Source organism: Macaca nemestrina, chromosome 16, assembly GCF_043159975.1.
Source record: "Macaca nemestrina isolate mMacNem1 chromosome 16, mMacNem.hap1, whole genome shotgun sequence".
NCBI lineage: Eukaryota > Metazoa > Chordata > Mammalia > Primates > Cercopithecidae > Macaca > Macaca nemestrina.
The window spans coordinates 80,126,152-80,151,388 of NC_092140.1; the positions used below are offsets into that span (position 1 = coordinate 80,126,152).

Consider the following 25,237-nt stretch of genomic DNA (forward strand, 5'->3'; position numbering starts at 1 on the left):
TCGTTTTCCACCAGATTATCTACAATTTCAACAGTTCTAATCCAAACGTTAAAATTTTTTGAGGAGCATGACTAAGTGATTTCAAAATGTTTATGGGGGAAAAAAAAGTTCATTACAACCATAGCTTGTATGTGAACAGGCCAACGAAATAAATCAAGGCTTCTGTCTCCCAGTCTGGGGCTAATTTCACCCCACCTGTCTACAGCTGTGAACTGCATTTTAATAGCACACAAAGAAATACACTACATGCAATGCCACTCTCCTCATATCACAGAACAATTATCTTCCTCACAGGAAAGCTTAAAAGTTAGCACATCAGTCTGAATGGCATCATAGCTCATTAAGTTTGTCCCTTTGACAAATAATTTTTGTACAGAATACCACTCCAAGCGCACAGGGACTAAGGCAACGCTATTACCACAGTGGAAGAGGGGAGCACTCTGTGTAAGCAGACATGGCCAGTCCAGCCGAGAGAGCCCCCGTTTGCTGACTACCTCCACGAACATGGGCACCTACAGTGCCGCCCAAGTGCCAGAGCAGGAGCGAGTCCCGGCAGCGCGTACCAGCTCCCTAGTCCTGCTGTAGCAACGACTACAAACTGAAACGACACCTCTGCTGTTGGCTTAAAACAACACAAATTTATTACTTACGGTTTTGGAGGTGAAAAGTCCGAAGTTGGTCTCACCAGGCCAAAACCAAGGTGTCAGTAGGGCTGTGTTCTTTCTGGAGGCACTAGGGGAATAAAATGTCACTGGCCCCTCCAGCTTCTAGAAGCCGCCTACACTCCTTCGCCCGTGGTCCTGTTCCTGTATCTTCCAAGGCAGCCAGTACAAACCGAATCCTGCTCTTATTGAATCACTTTGACCCAACACACCTTCCTCCCTCTTTCACTTTTAAGGAAACCTGTGATTACATTGGGCTCACCTGGATAATCCAGCTATCAGGCTCACCTGGAGAATCCAGACATTGGGCTCACCTGGAGAATCCAGGGCACTCGCATTATTTCCAGCTCAGCTGATTGGCGTCTTTAATTCCCATCCCCAACTTTAGTTTATCCTTGCCATATAACACAACATATTCACAGCTTCCAGGAGTTAGACGTAAGCATCTTTGGGGACCATTATTCTGCTGATTACAAAATGCATCAGGTTCAAACATTTAGCAGGCTAGAGTTAACACCTTGCTTATTACTATCACAAAATGTAGAAAAGCAGTAAATAAATCATCCGGAGGTTTGCAGCTTATTTGGCTGGATCCACAACTGCCTTTCATGCCCAGAATGTTTCTAAAAGGAGAGTCTCTCCCAGTTACTCTACACCCATCCTGCCCTTGTAAAGTCACCTGGAAAACTGCAGCTATTTTTCAGAAATCCCTGTTTCCATTATACAGATATTCTGTGCGAAAGTGTTCTTTCAGTCTGACTTATTCTAATAAAGCTCCCATTTAACACGCATGTATGTAACCCAGCAAATTACCTTCTCCGCAGGATATTAAAGTTAGTGTGTTTTGTGCTGTATGCATCTGTGCTTGTATTATGTTTGAACCAGAATATACAATGTATCAAGGAACTCATTCTTTATCCTTTTCCTGCATTTTCTTATAAACTATTTGGCACATTAGATTTTTACTATGACTTTTGTTTCTTAACGAACATCTTTTAAAATTAGAAATTCCTGCCATATTCTTAGAAAAGTACTATGCAGAAGAAATTGAACTATGAAGATATGAAACTGTGGTTTTACTAGGAAACACACACATACACAGACACATACACCCAAGACATAGCGATTCAGAATCTTTTTTGTGTTGCGGAGTATTGGGAGAATTACCTCTTTCCTGAAAAATGTATGTAGTCACATGAACATAAACTTTTGCACTCCTTTTCAAAGGGTTTCTGCCCCATCCTCACCCCCACCCCAGAAGTCATCTATAGGTTAAGTTGGAGGAAAAACATTCAACATCAGCACAGGTATGGGACACCAGTTAGGTGGAAACCATGGAAAGAAAGTAAGCATTGCAAGAAATAGCATAGGAAATTGTAATTTTAAAAAATGTTGATCTTGGCGTTTTGCGTTAAAGATTTGCAGTAAAAGATAACTGCTCATTAGCATTAAGTTCTTAAAAGATGGTTTCTATAGCTTCTTCATTTTTATATCTCTCCTAGGGGAAGCCATGGCCAGTCTTCCCACGGATAGCATGTAAATGGCTCTAAATGAGAAACTTATAGCCCCTGCAACACAAGCACAGATAAAAGGAGGCCTGTCCCCACAAAAAGATTTCATAGGTAGGACACCGCGTGAATTCCAGGCTCCAGATCTAAGAGCCAGCCTTGAGCAGCAATGAAGCAGCAACTCTTCAAGCAGCAACTTTTCTGAAGTGAGGAAGTTTGATCCCCAAGCCTGCATACCTGATGGTGAAAGTGTGCTGAGGCTACAGGGCATAGAAAAATACAGAATACAGAGCCAGACTGTGGCTCAAAATTCTAGTTTCACCACTTACTGTGTGACATTTGGCAACTTACCTAACGTCTCTGTGCTTCCAGTTTCTCATCAGCAAACAGTGATAATAATAGCACAAACTCACAGGGTGACTGTGAGGAGTAAGTAAGCTAATCTGTATAAAGCACTTAGGATAGTGCCTGGAGCACAGTAAGTACCATATAAGTATTTGATTGTGCTATTTTTTATGATTATTATTCACTACCACAACCAAGACATAGTCTTCCCTGATGCACTGTTAGGATGTAAAGATGGAGGATTATTATTAACTAGTATATTAGAGAAAGGGCTCTGTCTATGGAGAGTCCTCAAATTAACCAGCTTTACCTTCAACTTCTATAAAGCCCTAATTTGTCAGAATTGTTAGTCTCCCAAATTTGGGAGATTTGAGCAATTTCTTGCCCTTGCCCAGATAACTAAGGTAATGAGGAAGTCTGCTAGGTAGTCATAATTGTTCTCTCCTCTTCTTTTTATGTTGCATGTGTTCCCAAAGGCCTCTGCATATACTTATTCATTTATTCCAGAAATCTTTATTTCATGTTTAACATTTAAATACGATGTGCCATGCACTGTCTTAGGAAAGTATCTGGTTTTATGGAGCTCACATTCATGTAAAGAGAGAGATGACAAGCAAATAAATAGACCAACAAAATAATCTCATACAGTGGCAAATGCTAAAGGAGAAAAACAAATCAGAGAAATGCGCTATGGAGTGACTCAGGCAGGGTGAGGAAGGCTGACTGGGGAGAGGGCATTTACACAGATGCCAAATAAGAAGGAGTCAGCCATGGGAATATCAATAAAGAGTGGTGTGTGCCTGGCAGTGGGAATAGCAAGTCCCAAGGCCCTGATGGAGTAACCAGCTTAGAGGGTTGAAGGAGCAGAAAGCAGCCAGTCCAGCTCAAGCATAGTAAGAAAGGGAGGCAGTGAGAGGAGGGGAGGAAGGAGATGTCAGCAGGGCCACATCTCTGAGGGCCTGTAGCCAAAGTAAGGAGTTTGGATGGTATTCTAAGTGCACTGCAGGGTCTCTGGCTCAGAGGTACACAGGTAAAGATGGGAGTCCCTTGAGGGCAGTGGGGAGGGTCTTGTGGTAATTCAGGCAGGAGTCCTAGTGGCTTAGAGTACAGAGATGGCAGTGGAGAAAGAGAAGTAGACAGATTTGGTCAAAAAGTATATTTTGCAGGTAAAATTAGGATAGATTATTAGGTAGACTTATTAGAATGCTGGTGAGTCTTTTGTAAAGGCAGGATAATGGAAAGAGACTCCTAAGTTTTTAAGTTGTATATCTGGATAGATGGTAGGACCTTTTACTGGGATAAGGAAAGGTGGGGGTGAGCAAGTGCAAACCCAGAGTCCTAGTGTGACCACGTAAGGTTAGGGATGCCCACTGGAGACATCCAAGTTGAGAGGCCAAGGAGGCAGCTGAATAGCTCAGTTGTTCATTAGTTACTATGACAATGCTTAGCCCTTGGGGTGGAGGTTTTGTTTGTTTTCCATTTCCTATCTCCCATTTCTATTCCTGCTTCCCATGTATAAGTAATATCAGATCTCAGTAATTTCCATATGCATCTCAAAGTTCTTTACAAGTAAACACTCTTAATCCTTAAAACCCAAAAAGTATGAACTACAAAATGAAAGCAATGAAAAAGCTAACTAAACTCTTCTGATGTCATGAAAAGAACACTAGATTAGGGTTCATGAGGTCCAGATTCTAACAAAAAATTGAAGCACAGAAGAAAACAAATCAGATGTAGATTCGAGTCTTAGCTTGTGCATTTATTAAGTATAAGGTCTAGACCAAGTTATAGAATATCTTGGAGTCCCAATTTTCTTCATCTGTAAAATGGGAATAATAATTCCTTCCTCGTGAGTTCCTTGTGAGGATGAAATGTGCTGACGTATGTAAAGACCTACACAGTGTCTGTCACACTGTGGACACCTGTAAATGTAGGGTTTTCCCCCACTTTTTACCCATTAAACTTACACAGAGAGCTTAACAGCTCTACCTTGACTCATTAACTGTAAAAGAAAGCTGCTTCCTTAGATAATCGCTAAGCTCTATTTCATCTCTTCAAGAAAAATCTGTACAAGACCTTGAAAACAACCAGATAAACTTCTTGATTAAAGCTGCTTTTAACCTGAACTCAGTGCATCTTTCTGCAAACTAAAGGCATACTTCGGACTGGGTAAGACAGGCCCTTCACAAGCAGAAATTAAACCATAGAAATGTCTCTCCGATGTTGCAAAACAAACAAAAACTTCTCCCTCCAAATCACTAACGTTTCAGGGTATGTACAACTTTTTAGGAGATGGAGCAAATGAAATCTCATAGAGTAGCGGTTTTCATATCACTCGCTGAAAGATAGTAAAACCAAAAGCTCTTCATCTTGGGCTTCCCTGAGCTGGATGGGAAGTTTGGAGGTCTCAGCCAACCAGACTGTTGAGGGATAAAAAGTGAAACTGTGAAGAAGCTTCTAGAATCCTAGAAGCTCAAGTAAATGGTGGGTAAGACAAAAGGGAGATACGGAAGTTTAGCTTGGGTTACAAGAAGAAGTTGCTAGTTAGGGGCTTTCTGTGCCCCAAATAGTGCCCAGGAGCACTTATCTATCTGCATGATAACAATTTTTATCTAAATCCCAGAGGCGTGCATCTGAAACCCAAACTAAGAAAGATCCTGCCTAATCTCAGGATTTAGGACCAAAACAAAAAGTTGTTTGGGCCTTGTGGTACAAATAGTGTCAGTTGATCAGGACATGACCAGTGACCATAAGAGCAAGGCCAAGATGAGAAGTCCATAAGAGATAGGAATAAAGAAGAACCCAAAAGAAAGTTGTTAAAGCTCTAAACCTGTGCCAAGCTAATTGAATAATGAAAAATGTGTCTAGCCCACAGATCTGTTTTGTTTGGCTTGCACAATGTGTTTTGTTTTTTATTGTATTGAACTTGATTGCCCTCAGGCATTATCCAGTTTACCAAGCAACACTCCTCCTACCGTCTTCTCTGCCAAACGTAGCTCAATTACATTGCTACACTGGCCCTGTAAGCATTTGAGATGATAACTATCGGTACATAGTTTATGTTTTCAGGTGGATTCATTTTTAACTGTTAAACACTTGAACATATGTTGACTGCAGAGATGCCAGAAAAAGAGAGGAAGATCATAGAGGGGAAAAGTGGGAAATCGAAAAAGGGTAGGAATCCTAGCAGAACCATCTTTGAAAGAGGCACCCCCGCTCACTGCCCCCATTACAGCAGCTACAAATCATGTCGTAGTTCAAGCGAAGTGGGTGCCTGCCACATTTCTTTCAACTAGCTTTTCAATATTTTGGGAAATTCCCAAGAATCAAAACTCAAATTCCCACCCTTCTTTGTAGCTAGGACATTGGCTTATAGCCTCAGTTCCACCAAAGAGCAGCATGCTGCCAAAACTGCAATTTGGAAAAGAGCAAAATGAACAAACAGGAGGAGCCCAGCCACCGCCATTTTTGCCAGCACAGCTGAGGTATCAGGTTTCCAGGGCTTGCATGACTGAATTCCCAGTACAGAAGTGACGCTAGTGACACTGTGGCAGGTCCTTCTGTTGTCTCGGGTGAGGCATTGATTCCATATTAACACAGACCTCTGTGCAAAGAACCGATTCCATATTAACACAACACCTGTGGGAAAAAAAGTCCCAGATTTCCTATGACCACCCTTGTTCCCACAGAGAAAGGACACAGTGGATGTCTCTCTTTAGTCCTTGTTCTGCGAATCCCAATGTGTACTTTTAAGGCAATATGACATTGCACACCCATTACTCAGCACCCTTGGCACTTGACTTCATTGTCACCATCCACAGAGGAGGTCATTCCATTTTCACTGAGGAGACCATTATCAGCCATTCTGGGAAACATTCTTGCTCTGCAGGACCCCTATCTTGGGTGATGAACTGGTTCCATATTAACAGAGACCTATGTGCAGTGGCAAGCAATGCACAGATTTTTAAACTAAATATAAAGACAATATTAAACTGGTTTTCATTTCTGTTAGCCCCAAACAAGAGTGGTTGGAGGTTTCAGCTACAGCAGAGATTTTTAGACAGAATGAAGAACTCTGGGCATTAAGGATGGCTGTAGAACATTGTTCTCTCTAATTGCCAGTTGTTAGACAATACTATATTTACTATGTAGTATTTATTTTATATTTACTATATAAGGGTAGTAATTCTCATTTATATTTCTCATAATCATCTCTTGAACGGTACACTGTTAATCCCCATTTTATGGGGGAAAAAAAAAAACTCAGATTAAATGACTTGCTTAAAACCAGAGAGGATCTAAATTTGGGCTTTCCCACTGCAAACTAATAACTTTTTTCTCCTATATCAGTGACTTTCCAAACATATTCTGCAGGTTCCCGGGGATCCCTAAGATCCTTTCAGGATGCCCAGGGGGTCAATACTGTTTTCAAAATATAGTCATGCATTGCTTAATGAAGGGGATATGTTCTGAAAAATGGATCATTAGGCAGTTTCATCCTTGTGTGAGTCTCACAGAGTATACGCGCACAAACCAAGATGGTATAGCGTGCTCCCCCCGTAGGCTGTGTGGTATAGCCTGCTCCCCCTGTAGGCTGTGTGGGACAGCCTAGTGCTCCTAGGCTACAAATCTGTACAGAGTATTACTGCACTGAACCCCACAGACAATTACAACACAATAGTAGTTGTGTATCTAAATGTATCAGAAAAGGTATAGTAAAAATACAGTGTTATAATCTTATTCTGATCTTATGGGACCACTGCTATGTGTGCAATCTGATGTTGATTGAAACATTTTTATGGGTGCATGACTATGATATGATGTTATTTTCCTTTCTCCCAGTCACCCTTTTAAGAGGGTAGGGAGTTTTCCAGAGGATACATGCTATGTAACTTCACAACAGACTGAAGCAGAAGCAGATACATTTCCCTATAAGATCCTAGTTTTCTGCTTATAGCTCTGAATCCTCTGCCTCCCTAGCCTTTTTTTTTTTTTTTTTTTTTTTTGGAGTGATGAATTAATGAATGGTAGTGAAGGTATTAGATTGTAAAGTAACTGATTATAGACTCAACCACCTTCTCCCTCTCTAATTCCTCAAGTACCTAGCTCAGTGTAGGCTCAATTTCTACTTGATTGATGGATGAAGGAACAAAACTGATCGCTATCACAGATAGAGGAGCTGCTCGATGCTTCTGGTAAGTGATAAGCAATGTGTGCACTTGCTCCTGAGTTCACAGTTGCATACCAGACAACAGACTGCCTCAGCCCCAGCAAGTCCAGGCACACCTTGGCCCAGGATGCAGAGATCACTCCTGTCTCCTTGCCTGATCCCTATCCAGATTCTATTCATTCACAGGCCCGGCTCAGCTCCTGTGCCTTTCCCAGAGATGCCAACCCACAACGAGCCTCGCACTCTGACATAACATAGGAATTTATCGATGTCATCTATTTTGCCTCTTGATCTCATTCTGTCCTGCACTGCTGCCTTCCTAAATCAATTGTGTATATTTTGTTTTCCCTATGAGATCTTAGACATTATGATTGTATTGAACTTGGGTGATGTGTACATAGGGTTCACAGTACCGTTTTCTCTAGTTTCATGTGTTTAAAATTTTCCATAATCAAAAGCTTAAAAAAAAAAATCTTAGACACCATGAAATGTCTCAAAGGTCTTTTGCATTACCCAGAGTCTCACATAGTGCTAAGTACATTATAATCACTTTCGTCTAAATAAATCTTAAAACTTTACAAAAATGATTCAGACTCATTACCTCACTGCTTTTTCACCAAAGCCTTGCATGCAAATCAGAGGAGCCCTCTTTATATTATCTCCACCTTACAGATGGAAGCTTGAAAGTTAAGCAGCCTAAGGTCACCCAGCTAGTGATTAACAGAGTCTGGAGGCAAACCTGTGTCTTGTGATTCCAAATTCTGTGATTTTCCCACTATATTCATGCTCCAGTTTGCTGATACATACTTGTTTAATTTACCTGAAAGACACTTTGTGAAAAATAACGGGCCTAGATCCAGGATATGAGTCAGAACAGACAGGAATAAACCCAGGTCTCCTGATTCTCACTAGGCACCATATTCTACAGCGATCTTTTCCCTTGTGATTTTAGCTGTTAAGGTGGTCAGCTCATGTGCTGGTTATTCCTATATGTGGCTCCTTCAAAAGAGTATACAGATTATGTATCATACAAATACCCATTTTCCGTTTTTCTACCCTACGTGGCTAATTGACAGCCTCATTACTGTGTTTTCCCAACAAAACTGAAGGGAAGCATTATGAAATTATTTAGTAATTTCAAGCTGTGTCTATAAAATGTATTATAATTCCCAACTCTCTCTTTTTTTTCCTCTCTCTCATTTGTTTACCCTTCAATCCCACAAGCATTTACTAAGCTCCCAGTATAAGCAGAAGCACATTCGATTCTAGAATGTCTTACAATACAGAAAGGAAAAGATATCCCTGCTATTAATGAGATTGTCATCTCATGAATATAATGACATGTCTAGAGAAAAATTCTAAGATATTGAAAGTGTGAACTAGCACAGTATAATTTATTTATGGAGGTGTTGAAGGAATATGGAGTAAGAGAAATAGTTCTTATTGTAGAAAGAATTAATCTGGGGAAGCTTTCCTACAAGGGATGTGCCTTGAGATATGTTTTGAAAAAAAATTGTAGGGTGTGGTTTGCAAACACAATCTCCATCTTCAGATTCCCAAAGCAGTCCCAAATAATGGTACAGTTAAAGTACAATAATGTGTTTTCTATGCAAATGTAGCCTCAAGACAGGTTGCCTCATTTGCCCATGCCCTCCAGCCTCCACTCCTAAAGCCCCTGCTATGTAGAAATCCTGGAGCGCCTACTCACTGGTATAGCATTTCAGGGAAAGGAAAGGTATCAAAATTGGTCCAGGGCAAAAATGAAAAGTGAGTCTCCGTACCTCTCAGTAGCTGTTTACATTGCCCCTTCCCGATGGTGCTCTGGGCTCTTAGGAATAGCCCAGTATGGCACAGCCACCATACCTCCCTCAGACCTGCATCCCTGAGCAATCTTGTATGTCTTCCCTCCTACGGCGACCTTCCTTTCCAAGGCCTGTGCCCTCAGGGGTCCTCCCTGCTATGCGTCTCTGTGCTGCTGCACCATGAACTTAGGTTAATAGTCAACCCTCCAGGGAATTATAGGTACACAGAATGGGACCTCTCATTCTAAGACAGTCACTGCAGTATGACAGTTTCCCCTTATCCTTGGAATGGGGCTCACATTCCAAGACGCCTAGTGGATGCCAAACACTGTGGATTGTACTGAACCCTGTATATACTATGTTTTTTCTATGTGTACATATGTATGATAGAGTGTAAGTTATAGATTAGACACAGTAAGAGACTAACAATCATGAATAATAAAATAGAACAATTATAACAATACGCCAATCTCACTACTCTTGCACTTTGGGGCCATTCTTAGGTAAAATAAGGGTTTCTTGAACACAAGCATTGTGATCCCACAATAGTTGATATGCTGAGATGGCTACTAAGTGACTCATGGGCACAGAGCATCTGCAGCATGGATCCAAGGGACCAAGGGATGGCTTATGTCCCAGGTGGGGTGGAGTAGGACAACACAAGATTTCATCACGCTACTAGAACAGTTCACAATGTAAAACGTATGAATTGTTTATTTCTGGCATTTTCCATTTAATATTTTCAGACTGTGGTTGACTGGGAAACCGAAGCCATGGAAAGGGAAAGCAAGGATAAGGGGGAACTGCTGTATACCAAGCAAGCTACTGAGACACATGTGAGGGGAGGCAGGACTTGGGGCTCCTCAAATCACACTCTGTGACTGGTTGAAAAATCTTGCTATGGGTAATATCCTCCCGAATAGTTGAAGACATAACATAAAGAAGAGAGCGACAGAGAGAGAACACCATATGACTATTGAGAAAGTCGAATAAGTATGTTAAAATCAGATTACAAAGACCCTGTAGCGTGGGCTGCGTAGCTGGTAATTGCTCGAGCATTAGGGACGCTGTAGGCTCTTGTGTAACATGATGGACAAGGTGCTTTAGGATGCTGCATACAAGTGAAACTGGAGGAAAGAGAACTGACTGCTGTGGGTCTGGATTGTGTGTGCACCTGCTGCAACCTAACTTTCCAGACACCATGACTGTTTTTCCCCACACCTTCTAGACCAGAGTCTCTGAAATGAGACATGTCACATGTAAGACTCATTCTCCAAGCTTTCAGAGAGAATCACTCCAAAATCTGCCCCCTTGATACAAATGGGAGAAAGGAGACAATACTTTTAAGATGGGGCCTAATAATGTAGGACAGAGATGAGTTTTTTCCTAAATAAATCTTTACTCATGAGCATGTTGCTAGATGTGCAGCCTAGAAAAGAGCAACTGCTGTGGGTAGATAGTGTAATATCCACTCATTAAAAAAGAAAGAGGCAGGTCTTGATTTTGCCCCCAACTTTCTGTGGCATTGAAAAGTTTTATTTTTATTATTAATACTATTTTTGATTTGTAAATCATAACTGTATCATTGATGATGTACAAATGTGATATTTTGATCAATGCCTACAATGTAGAATGATGAAATCAAGCTGACTAACATAGTCATCAGGAGAAGTTGCCTTATTACTTGTGATTCCAACAACAAAACAAGGCTCTGGTAATTTATTCAAATTACATTATATGATTCAGACTCTCTTTGGGTTTTGTAACGTATTGTCTGGGGGGGAAATGGTAGATGAAAATCAATCTTCTCTGAGACAAGAGAGATGTGGATGGGTTCTTAAGTGTTGTACAACCAATTACTGGTGGGGGGTGGAGAGAGAGAGAGTTTTTGCTGTACATGCAACATCGGCGTATTAGTCTATTCTCACACTGCTATAAACAAATGCCCAAGACTGGGTAATTTATAAAGGAAAGAGGTTTAATTGACTCACAGTTCCACATGGCTGGGGAGGCCTCAGGAAACTTACAATCATGCCAGAAAGGGAAGCAGGTGAGTCTTACATGGTGGCAGGTGAGAGAGAGCGTGGGAAGGAGGAACTGTCAAACACTTATAAAATCATCAGATCCATCTGGTGAGAACTCTCACTATCACGAGAACAGCATGGGGGAACCTCCCTGTGATCCAATCACCTGCCACCAGGTCCCTGTCCCGACATGTGAGGATTATGAGGATTATAATTCAAGATAAGATTTGGGTGGGGACACAGAACAAAACCATATCAATTGGTGTAATTGAGTGCTTATTAGTCATATTAGGGGCTAGAACTTCATCTAAGGAAAGATCTATCTATCTCCAAGGAAATATACATATATACAAATGTTTCAGATTTTAGGACTATTATAGACTTCCTGAAGCTAATGTTAAAAACCTCGGAGGTAGTCATAGACTTTTGAAACTACCTTCAAAGGAACAAATAAGCAGTTTTTAAAAATCCACCATAAGAATTAAGAACCCTAAGTAGAGGTCTTGATTTTGCCCCCAACTTTCTGTGTGATTCTAACTAAATTACTTAAGCTTGGTAGGCCCAAGTTTTCATATTTGTAAAGTGAAATTTTCATCTGCCCCATAAGAAGGTGTGGGTACTGTTTTAACAATTTTGTAAAAGTCAATTTAGAGTGAATGAATATGTGTGAAAATACCTTGAAAAGTTGCAATTTATTATCAGAGCTATTCAGAATTACTCTGAGAAAAAGAAACATACAGTTTTTGGGTAACTGACATGTTTGTGTAGCTCTCATTTTTATGTACATCTGCCTTGTCAACACACCATACACAGATTAGAAGGAATTTAGCAACTCTGTATCAGAAGGGTAGTGAGTCCCATTGGCAGTTGCCCTATATAGTCAATTTTTCTTTCCCGCTAATGTAAGGATTATCCTGCAGTGTTTACAGGCGGTGTTTTCTGTCAAACTACTAGTAAATTCGTTCTTATAACTTGAAAAATACAGCATGCATTAAAATTCAAAGAAAAGGTAGCAGTTTAGGGGAACAGAAACCTATGAACCCAAATTTCAATCTTTTTCACAAAAGCCCCAAAATAACTTGTGCCCTCCACCTCCTTTCCAGCTGAGGGCCCTAGGGACTGCCACTGTCCTGTTCCCTACAAGAGGATGGTTAGCTAGGAAGGCAATCTTCTTATTTCCCAAGAAATATACACCGTCTCAGAAAAAGTCCAAGATTAAGAATAAAGCCAGTCCTTCACAGCCGGCAGTTCAAAGTGAGTTATTTATGCAGCCTGTGGTGAGATGTTAACTAGAGGTGCAAAGTTTATGTGCAGGAAGTAAGCAGAGCTATGCTGCAAGAAAGACACCAACCAAAGCTTTTGTGTTCTTGGGTGTCAAGGTTTCCCATTCATTTTATTGTCTGAGTTTCAGTGGAAATAAATAAAATGCTACACAGAGGATCCAATACTGATATTGAATTTTGACAGCTGTTTTCCACTCTTCAGAAAAATATATTAAACAAAATGCAGAGTCACGTAATTCAAGTTACTGTTTTGTTCATAAAGGAAAATGCTTTATATGCAGAAATTTCAAGTGAGAGGAGATGTCAGGTCTCCAAAAGCAGCTATTATCAAACAAAGCAGCCAGATAATTAATGCCCTGGAGATGGCTGTGACCACAATATTGGAGATCAGCCCATGTCTTCATCTCTCTTGGTAGAGGCACATGCTTTTGAGCTGCTTATTGTACCAACAAAGCCTATCTGTGTGTTCTAGTGTTTTGACATAAAGTTTCCTCTTCTCTTTATAGAGTATTACTTTCACTTCCTGGTTATTCTTTCTACAACCCTTGCTGACCAGTTACTATGAGTGAGGCATGGAAAACGAATGGTATACAATAGTATTCAGGATGTTTTTGTTATATGTAAAGGTGAATAGGCCATTTAAATAACTGATCAGCTTGATTCTCCACCTCCAAATTAATGTCCCCCTTCCAGACAGAACAACTCTGCCTGTAACCTCTTACCACATCCTCTTGTAGAGTGGCTTTTTATCCCAGGCATTTAAGAGAGGGATTAATGGCCGGGCGCGGTGGCTCAAGCCTGTAATCCCAGCACTTTGGGAGGCCGAGACGGGCAGATCACGAGGTCAGGAGATCGAGACCATCCTGGCTAACACGGTGAAACCCCATCTCTACTAAAAAAATACAAAAAACTAGCCGGGCAAGGTGGCGGGCGCCTGTAGTCCCAGCTACTCGGGAGGCTGAGGCAGGAGAATGGCGTAAACCCGGGAGACGGAGCTTGCAGTGAGCTGAGATCCGGCCACTGCACTCCAGCCTGGGCGACAGAGCGAGACTCCGTCTCAAAAAAAAAAAAAAAAGAAAAAGAAAAGAAAGAGATTTTCTATTTCAGTGCAGATGACTCCATCACCCCTCTCAGAAAGTGGGCTATTCTGGAATGGGGTGTGTGTGTGTGTGTGTGTGTGTGTGTGTGTGTGTGTTTCCAACCCAAGACGCTATTCCAAATAATTAAAGAATTTGGCATTTTAGGTAGGCCCACATTCTGGTTAATTGAGAATTGCCACTTATGTAAATTACCAGGTTATAAGCAAATAGGGCAAAAGGCTCTCAAGGTAGTTACTTCCTTTGTATTAATTAGAAAAAGGAACACTCAAGAGTTTAATAAAATCACACACCTTTTTTGGATGGTTGATATCTTGTTTATGTGTATCATGGCTAATAGTAATGCTGTAATTCATCACATTCGAAAAGTAATCAACAGTTCTAGCTGTACAAAATTAAAATTGATTAAGACCCTGCATCACCCTGGCAGAAGCTAATAATTACATCAGTGTTAACTCTATGGCCAATAGCCAAAACTCTTTTTAGCCTCTTTTGGTTTAAAAAGATTTGCTATATAAAATCTAGTATATACAATCTAAGCAAAATGGATTAGAATAAAATAATGTTGATATATTTAATATAAATAATTCTGCAGAGAAAGCTACTCTCATGTTTATTGACCACTGGTAGAACATTACTCTGGACTGGGTGCTGTGCTAGGTGCTCTGCAAATTTGATCCATTTTATCCTCACCAAATGCATGAAGATATGTTGGTGCCAGCCTCCCATGATAGACGAAGTGGGGACAATAGGAATAAAGAAGGCAATTTGGGAGCCCAGAGTCACAGCCAAGACTCAAATCCAGGGATGTCTCAAATGGATGAACAAAGCATCCTTTCTAATCAATGGGCAACTATGCTGTCTTGTACATGAGTACAGGAAATATATTTCACAGATCTAGATTCAAACACTGGGAGAAAAACACTCTTCTTAGAAATCATGCCCTTACTTTTACAATCAAGAGTTTTCTGAAGGATAAGCAAAACTGGTCAATATCCAAGGTCTCAGAGGATGTTCCCTCTTGGAGACACAGCTCATCAATCTCTTCTTGAATGTTGCAAACAATGGGTCAGGAACAGAGAGGGATGGAGGAAATGAAGAGTCATTAGCCATAATAAGTGTCCTTATGAACAGCTCTGATGTCATTTATCTCCACCTTCCAAGAATCCTGGATGGGCTTGCATAGGCAAGTGACAAATATTGTCAATTAAGTCTTTGAAGATAATGGCAAATGTCACTAAGAAAGATTTGTGTTGAATATTACATCAACTCAGTGTTCTCTCCTGGTCGCAATGGCCAATGTGAGGTAACATGAGGTTAGGACAGTCATGTCTGTGCTTAGATGAAGCGGAATTCTAATGCAGAAGTTAGATCAGAGATTCTCCAAAAACCTTTTTCCAGATGGATGGCAAGAGTGAGGCCGTGGCCCTCAACTCCGGAATAAACCGGTATTCTTGGCTGGTGTGAGACCACGTATTAGACCCTAAAGATGGTCAGAAGCAGTAACCAGGACACTCGTTATTCTACAGTTCTGAGAGTGCTGAAAATATGGGCAGGAGTTAGAAGGGAACTTTTTTTCTGACTTTTTATCCCAGGCTGTCCCTGCAATATCTACCATTTCATGAAAGAAACAATCTTAAACTAAGTTATACAGAGTACTTGATTCATGTTTCCTCTCTTTTTTGTCATCCTGATTCTACCTTTATGGCAGAGAGAATAAGCCATCTCATGATTGCCTTGGACCAACCATCCCAGGCCAGTAGAGAAAGATACACCTATTTCCCCAGGAGCAGAGAGGTTGTCCATGGTGGGGGCTGGGTGGTGAAACTGCACAACATGGCCAGTTGAATCTTCCTTCAAAAAGGTCCTATCATCATGTGGGGCATGGAGCATGATGAAAGGCTAGTGGGGGTTGCCTTTATTCACTTCTGCTTCCTCCTCTGCCTAATCTCTGTACCTGAGGGAGCTTTACAGATCCCCCAACTCTGGGTGATGGAGCAATGGACCATATAGGCCCATGTTCCCCTGTATTACCTCATCCTGTACCTACCTCTTATATTTGTCAATAAAAAGTCTATGGCTGTCTTGCTTTTTGTAGTCCACCCTTATAAATGCTCTACTACTAAAAACATACAACTTTTATGGGACAATTGGAAATTTGAACACTAACTCTACATTTAATATTAAGGAAATATTAAACTTCTATTTAGGAGTGAGAATGGTATTGTGAAAATATTAGGTTTGTCTAAGAGTGCACAGCTTTTAGATCTATGTAATAAATATTTTCAGATTGAATGACATGATGTCTAGGATTTGGTTCATAATAACATGGGAAGGATGGCAGCTGGAAGATGTATGGATGAAACAAGGTTGGGCTTGAGCTGATAATCTTTGAAGCTGGGTGATGAGTTCACTGTACTGGGTTTGGTTTTTGGTTTGTTCGTTGTGTGTATGTTAAAAATTTTTCCATAATAAAAGCTTTTTTAAAAAGAATTAAAATTGGTTAAAGTTATTTTATTTTATTTATTTATTTTTATTATTATACTTTAAGTTCTAGGGTACATGTGCATAACGTGCAGGTTTGTTACATATGTATACTTGTGCCATGTTGCTGTGCTGCACCCATCAACTCGTCAGCACCCATCAACTCGTCATTTACTTCAGGTATAACTCCCAATGCAATCCCTCCCCCCTCCCCCCTCCCCATGATAGGCCCCGGTGTGTGATGTTCCCCTTCCCGAGTCCAAGTGATCTCATTGTTCAGTTCCCACCTATGAGTGAGAACATGCGGTGTTTGGTTTTCTGTTCTTGTGATAGTTTGCTGAGAATGATGGTTTCCAGCTGCATCCATGTCCCTACAAAGGACACAAACTCATCCTTTTTGATGGCTGCATAGTATTCCATGGTGTATATGTGCCACATTTTCTTAATCCAGTCTGTCACTGATGGACATTTGGGTTGATTCCAAGTCTTTGCTATTGTGAATAGTGCCGCAATAAACATACGTGTGCATGTGTCTTTATAGCAGCATGATTTATAATCCTTTGGGTATATCCCCAGTAATGGGATGGCTGGGTCATATGGTACATCTAGTTCTAGATCCTTGAGGAATCGCCATACTGTTTTCCATAATGGTTGAACTAGTTTACAATCCCACCAACAGTGTAAAAGTGTTCCTATTTCTCCACATCCTCTCCAGCACCTGTTGTCTCCTGACTTTTTAATGATCGCCATTCTAACTGGTGTGAGATGGTATCTCATTGTGGTTTTGATTTGCATTTCTCTGATGGCCAGTGATGATGAGCATTTTTTCATGTGTCTGTTGGCTGTATGCATGTCTTCTTTTGAGGAATGTCTTCTTTTGAGAAATGTCTGTTCATATCCTTTGCCCACTTTTTGACAGGGTTGTTTGTTTTTTCTTGTAAATTTGTTTGAGTTCTTTGTAGGTTCTGGATATTAGCCCTTTGTCAGATGAGTAGATTGCAAAAACTTTCTCCCATTCTGTAGGTTGCCTGTTCACTCTGATGGTAGTTTCTTTTGCTGTGCAGAAGCTCTTTAGTTTAATGAGATCCCATTTGTCAATTTTGGCTTTTGCTGCCATTGCTTTTGGTGTTTTAGACATGAAGTCTTTGCCCATGCCTATGTCCTGAATGGTACTACCTAGGTTTTCCTCTAGGGTTTTTATGGTATTAGGTCTAACATTTAAGTCTCTAATCCATCTTGAATTAATTTTCATATAAGGAGTAAGGAAAGGATCCAGTTTCAGCTTTCTACTTATGGCTAGCCAATTTTCCCAGCACCATTTATTAAATAGGGAATCCTTTCCCCATTTCTTGTTTCTCTCAGGTTTGTCAAAGATCAGATGGCTGTAGATGTGTGGTATTATTTCTGAGGACTCTGTTCTGTTCCATTGGTCTATATCTCTGTTTTGGTACCAGTACCATGCTGTTTTGGTTACTGTAGCCTTGTAGTATAGTTTGAAGTCAGGTAGCGTGATGCCTCCAGCTTTAATTAATATTAGAAAATTGTATTTCTCAAAAATATTTTATGTGCAATTATCATGATTTATAATGTTAAACGGAATAGGAAGATCTAAAACATATAAGATACAAAGTACTGCATATAAAGTACTGCATATACACGTTTGTAGGTACGTGTAAGTGGAAGAAGAAATGATACAAATATGTAAATTATGTTTGCCCCTGGCTGGTGAGAATACATATTATTTTTCTTTATTCATTGTTACATTTTTGTACTTCCCAAACTGTCTAGAGAGAAAAGATACTATATTTATAATTTTATAGTTATTTTTATATATAAGCCATGCTTGTGACATTTTATTAGATTTTTTAAAAAGATACAGAACTGTTTGTGAAAAAGAACCTCAATTCTGTTCTAAAATGTGTGCACATGGTAAGAGTGTGTGTGTGTGTGTATCTAAAACGAACAGCATCAAAAAAAGAAATCTATATTCTAGATTTTCATAGACAAAAATAAATAAATATATAAATAAAATGAACAGCATCAGTTGTTAATTGTGGCTATCTCTAGATGGTGATGTTATTGGACATTTTTTAGTTATTTACCTCTCTGTGTGTTTCTTCAATTAGTAAGTATAATAGTATAATCAGAAAAATATGGCATAAAAAATTAAAACTAGATTATAGTTCTTTGTAAGTAAAGGATTAGCTATATGGGGCAACAAAACATACAAGGAACTACATAATATATACTTACAAAACACATAAGTAAGTCCAAAGGAATTTTAAATTCTCAAAGTATGTTAAGCTTTTAAACAATGTTGATATAAAATCTTTTCAATAGCCAACATTAAGTGGTGATGCTCTTGCCTTCATATACTCAACTCCTTAATAATCATGTTTCATTTTCTGTCCAACTCCAGGTATATCGATGCCAATACCAGTCTTTGGGCTACAGGACGATTCGAAGGTCTTTAAGGAGGGGAGTTGCCTACTCGCCGACGATAACTTTGTCTTGATCGGCTCTTTTGTGTCATTTTTCATTCCCTTGACCATCATGGTGATCACCTACTTTCTAACTATCAAGTCACTCCAGAAAGAAGCTACTTTGTGTGTAAGTGATCTCGGCACACGGGCCAAATTAGCTTCTTTCAGCTTCCTCCCTCAGAGTTCTTTGTCTTCAGAAAAGCTGTTCCAGCGGTCGATCCACAGGGACCCAGGGTCCTACACAGGCAGAAGGACTATGCAGTCCATCAGCAATGAGCAAAAGGCATGCAAGGTGCTGGGTATCGTCTTCTTCCTGTTTGTGGTGATGTGGTGCCCTTTCTTCATCACGAACATCATGGCCGTCATCTGCAAAGAGTCTTGCAATGAGGATGTCATTGGGGCCCTGCTCAATGTGTTTGTTTGGATCGGTTATCTCTCTTCAGCAGTCAACCCACTGGTCTACACACTGTTCAACAAGACTTATAGGTCAGCCTTTTCACGGTATATTCAGTGTCAGTACAAGGAAAACAAAAAACCATTGCAGTTAATTTTAGTGAACACTATACCGGCTTTGGCCTACAAGTCTAGCCAACTTCAAATGGGACAAAAAAAGAATTCAAAGCAAGATGCCAAGACAACAGATAATGACTGCTCAATGGTTGCTCTAGGAAAGCAGCATTCTGAAGATGCTTCTAAAGACAATAGCGACGGGGTGAATGAAAAGGTGAGCTGTGTGTGACAGGCCAGTTGCCATGGTAACTGTGGAGGGCACACTGAGCAAGTTTTCACCTATCTGGAAAAAAAAATAAGAGACTGGAAAAAATTAGACCAGTCTAGTGGAACCAACGATCATATCTGTATGCCTCATTTTATTCTGTCAATGAAAAGTGGGGTTCAATGCTACAAAATGTGTGCTTGGAAAATGTTCTGACAGCATTTCAGCTGTGAGCTTTCTGATACTTATTTATAACATTGTAAATGATGTCTTTAAAATGATTCACTTTTATTGTATAATTATGAAGCCCTAAGTAAATCTAAATTAACTTGTATTTTCAAGTGGAAACCTCGCTGCTATGCTGTTCCTTGATGGCATGGGATAGAGTTGGTTACCTATATGCTGTAAATAAAAATAGCTATAAATAGTGAAAATTTTATTGAACATAATGGCCTCTTAAAAAAATCTCTTTAAAACTTACTATTGTATATATTTTGAAAGGAGAAAAAAAAGACACTAAGGTCAGTGTTACAAAATCTGTATTGCTAAGATAATTAAATGAAATACTTGACAACATTTTTCATTCCTGCTTTTTCATAGATACCATTTTGAAATATTCACGAGGTTGCTGCATTTGCTGCATTTCAAGTTAATTCTCAGAAGTGAAAAATATTTCAAATATTATTCAATAACTATTGCTGCTTTCTCTTCTACTTCTTGTGCTTTACTCTGAATTTCCAATGTGGTCTTGTTTGATATTTGTTCTTCTAGGTAAACTAGCAAAAGGATGATTTAACATTACCAAATGCGTTTCTAGCAATTGCTTCTCTAAAACAGCACTATAGAGGTATTTGGTAACTTGCTGTGAAATGACTGCATCATGCATGCACTCTTTTGAGCAGTAAACAGTTTATTGATGTAACTGTGTCAGGATTGAGGATGAACTCAGGTTTCTGGCTACTGACAGTGGTAGAGTCCCAGGACATCTCCGTAAAAAGCAGGTGACTTTCCTATGACACTCATCAGGTAAATTGATGCTTTCAGATCCATTGGTTTATACTATTTATTAAAACCATTCCGCTTGGTTCCACAATCATCTATTGAGTGTACATTTATGTGTGAAGCAAATTTCTAGATATGAGAAATATAAAAATAATTAAAATAAAAATCCTTGCCTTTAAACAAAATGGTTCGGCCAGGCACGGTGGCTCATGCGTGTAATCCTAGCACTTCAGGAGGCTGAGATGGGAGGATCACTTGAGGCCAAGAGTTCAAGACCAACCTGGGTAAAAAAGTGAGACCTCCCTGTCTTTACAAAAAAAAAATTAGCTGATCCTGGTGGCACACAACTGTGGTCCCAGCTACATGGGAGGCTGAGACACAAGGATCACTTGAGCCCAGGCGCTCAAGGCTGCAGTGAGCCAAGTTCACATCACTGCCATTTCCTCCTGGGCAACAGAGCGCGACAACTACCACAAAAAAAAAAAAAAAAAAAAAAAAAAAGACTAAACTGAAATGGTCTTAGTCAAAAAATATAAACAGACTTATTTTTAGAATCCTTTCAACTTATTTCCTTCTTACCTGGTTCAGAAACAAGTTTGTTTCAACTGCGAGAGTAGTTTTCAAAATAAGTTTTCTTGATTGGTTACCAACAAACAACAAACAAACAAAGGAGGGGGGAAATATCACTTGAGGCTTAACATTGCAATTAATTTAGAAATATACACCTCAATCTCAAACCAATTTATAACTACCATAGTTTTGAGCAAAATTTTTCTTTTATTTCTCCAAAAACTCACTCATTTCAGTATTACTCATTGGCACTGGGCTCCCTAATTGAAAAGCAGATATTATAATATTTCGTTGAAGTTGTCACTGAAGAGAAAAAGAGATTAACAACAGTTAATCCACTTTGATATTGTAACACTCAAGGTTAAATTACATGTTGTTATTGGAATCAGTGTTAGATACGTGATTACAATGCCGAAGCATTTCTATTGAATGAGAAATAGTTTTTGCCCTAAACCTTTGGAAAAAGCTACAGATTTGAAAACTAAAGAATGTGGGAAGTGTCACTGTGTGATTTGGAAATGCATAAATTCTAATTATGTCCTCATAGATATGTTGAAAGATAGTTCACTATTTCGAAGATAGAATGTGTACGATGCTGCTAGTACCAAGGCTGCATTTGAACTGAACTACTCCATGATTATACCATACTAACTGATAAAAATATAAATGTTAAAATGTCTGTGCTCTAATGTATTTTTGCCTTCACTTATAACACTGCACATTTCATTTTATATTAGGGAAAATATTACAGATTCTACCCCCATATACTCAATCTTGATCAGAATGAACATTAATGTTGCCTGATAGATGTCTTTTGACTACCTATATATTACAAATGTATATGTGTTTTTTATTCCATAAGTATCTATTCAAGTGTATACTGTATAGGCAAATGTGTAGCTGTATATATGTACAGACATGTTCTCATGCACTTTATTCAATATTTATATATTTATATGGAGGAAAAGCAAGTCAGTGAAAACACTCAGTATATACACACGTGTGCATGTTTGTATCATGTTTATTTAAATGTGAATTCATGTTCTAATATTTCTATGACCTTCCATTGCTGCAAAGCAGATTAAAGTGTAACAAAAATATCAGCTCTTTAAATAAACTGGAAGTTAATCTAATTTTGTGGAAGAACTTTAAGACAAGTCTATGAGGATGGTGAACACAATGGTCCACATATATATTTTCTTGATCCTAAATAAAATGGCACCTTTGGGCCCTTTGTTTAGTTTGGCGATTTTCTGACTACTATGGCTTTTTAAACAGACTCACACCTAAGTGAAACACAGTTGTCAAATGATTTATGGATCTGTGATTAAAGGACTCACTTTTAATCAATACTATCAAAACGGAGTAACAAACCTTGCTCCACTTTAAGTTGAATGATAGATTCCTCTATATTCAAAAAAAAAAAGCAATTAACTGCCATAATTAGGGAAAACTCAGTTTAAAGCATACTTCATCTACTTGGCTACAGCGCCATCTCATGGTAATTTTTTAAAGTGCTCCCATAGCCAAATTGAACTAAGTCACTGTACTGCTTTTAGAAAAGGGTGCTTCTCCCATTTGTGCATCAATGAGACACATCAATGAGACATATTTGCAAAGTGCTAAATTATTCCGTGCCATATGTAACAAATACAGTGAAGATTATTTTATGAACCTATTTTAATCAAGGCGATGCTAAAAGTTTTTCAAGAAAGAATAAATAACTGTAAATAAACTATATTCAAAAATGAATGCAATTTGGTGTGAGTCCATAGCTGTGTCTTCTAAAGGGAATTACCCCAAATCTTCCAGGTCATCAGACTCAGAACTCCAGGTATCATCCTGATATTTGAGAACAAAAAAACCCTGTGCTTCTGGAAGTCAGCCATGTCACAGAGCTAGGACCCATCCGGTTGGATTACCTTTATCGCCATTATCCAGTTTCTAGTTATCTGCAGTAGAAATATGCTCCATGTTTGATCACTATGTCTGGTTCCACAAAGCCTAGGAACATAGAGAACAACTTCAGTGCCCTAAGAGATGTGCACAGGTGCTCGTGGTGTACACCAAGACATGCACACAGGTGTGCATATGCACAGATGCATTGACATACACACACACTCTCTCTCTTTCACAGGAGATCATTTTGGGAATTAAAGTAAACCAAGGAGGCATGGTGTCATTTAACAGTTACCCTCATTCATCATTTCATCTTTAACTGCAGGGAAAGTATATTGAGTGCCTATTGTGTGCCAGGCGTTAAGCTGGTTGCTTTGCTTCGTTACCAAATGGAATTTTCACAACAGTCTCACAAGGTAGAATTATTTTTCTTTTTTTACAAATGAAGGAAACTGAGATTCAGAGCAGTTAGTAACATATTCAAAGTCACACTGCTGGCAAGAAAATTGGCAAGTTTAAGCCTGGGTCATCTGACTCCAAAGCATAAAATATTTTCCCAACCTCACACAGTGCAGGGGAAACATCACCTGTCAAAACCACAATAGGAGAGTTCCCATGTTGGCTTCTCCATTCGCTGCTTATGTGAGTTGGAACCAGTCTCTTAACAACTCTGGGCCTTCATTTCACTGTCTGTAAAATGGAGCTGCTGGTACTCATCCTGGCTAACTGACAGAGTAGCTTAGACAAGATCATGCCTATGGCTGTGCTCAGTAACTTGTAAAACACCATGTAAATGTAATCAGTGTGTTATTAGAAAGGAAAAACTCCAAAGCCTCTGTAAATCATTAGCCACCAGAGCAAATTCTAGCCAAAACTGTGGGATAGGCAATATTATAATTCTGCAGCTTCTGCTACTCTCTTGGTCTTTCTCTTTTTCAAAAAGTTTACTGCTGCTTTGTCCTCACCTTAATGCAGCTCTCCCTTCTTTGGTGCTCTTTCTTATGACTGACATAAAAACTTTTCCATCCCATGTGCCATTCCCTTGAGTGTCAACTCTCTGGAAGACTACTACTAAGTAACTGAAGTTGATATGCTACTGTGTGTCATTGACATCTCTTCAGCAGCCCACCATGATGAAAACCCAAAAGGCAGAAATCAAAGGAAAACTGTTAAGCATGAAGGAGACAAGTGAGAAGAAAATTTGGGGATGAGAAATATTTTCTTGGTATCCCTCAAATGACCAACAACAACAACAACAAAGTACCTTCAAACACTTCATAACTTATATAAAGTGTTATAACTTAATATTGAATTTAATCCACAATAGTAATGATGATTTTGAAAGAAACATTCAAGACTTTGAAGATTTCATTCTAAACTGAGAACATTAATGATGTATTTGTTCCAGCAAATATGCAATGAGACAAGACTTCTTTGTGAATTTCTGATTATTTTGGCATGTGGCTTGCTAAAACAAATGTTTCACTTTTTTAAAAAATTCTTCCTTAATAGTTTACACACCAATCTTAACTCTGACCTTATTTTTATTTATTTATTTATTTATTTATTTATTTATTTATTTATTTATTTTTGAGGTGGAGTCTCACTCTGTCACCCAGGCTAGATGCAATGGCGTGATCTCACCTCACTGTAACCTCCGCCTCCTGGGTTCAAGCAATTCTCCTGCCTCAGCCTCGTTAGTAGCTGGGATTACAGGCACGCACAACCATGCCCGGCTAATTTTTATATTTTTAGTAGACATGGGGTTTCATTGTGTTGGTCAGGCTGGTCTTGAACTCCTGACCTCGTGATCCACTCACCTCAGCTTCCCAAAGTGCTGGGATTACAGGCATGAGCCACCATGCCCGGCCCAACTCTGACCTTCTTTTTTGATATTAACACCAGTATGTCCATCTCAGCCAATGTTTTATGGGAAGTCTTCATACCCAATTGGAACCTTTTTTCACGTGGCCCAATCACAGCAGAAGACAGACAGAAAACCGAGTTCCAGCCTGCTGCTGTTGTCTGACCTTGGACAAATCTGAGCTTTTCCTCCTTGAAGCATATAATAAAGGACTTAGGGTCAATGATCTCAGTGAGGAGTCTCTTCTATGTCTATGCTTATCTGAACACTAGAGAGTCCAGACAAGGCCTTGTTGAACCAAGGCACAGCTTCAGGTGCGAAGGATAATC

General features: G+C 39.4%; 1 protein-coding gene across 2 annotated transcripts in view; it reads left to right on the plus strand.

Annotated features, from left to right (window-relative positions):
- LOC105490677 (5-hydroxytryptamine receptor 2A) overlaps window positions 1–22,278 on the plus strand; it is a 64,503-nt gene extending 42,225 nt beyond the window's left edge. For both annotated transcript variants that reach the window (XM_011756552.3, XM_011756551.3), the window contains exon 3: window positions 18,795–22,278. In XM_011756552.3, coding sequence (XP_011754854.2) covers window positions 18,795–19,597 — 803 coding nt within the window. In that variant the 3' untranslated portion in view covers window positions 19,598–22,278. The remainder of the gene's footprint in view (window positions 1–18,794) is intronic.
- The last annotated feature ends 2,959 nt before the right edge of the window (window positions 22,279–25,237 follow it).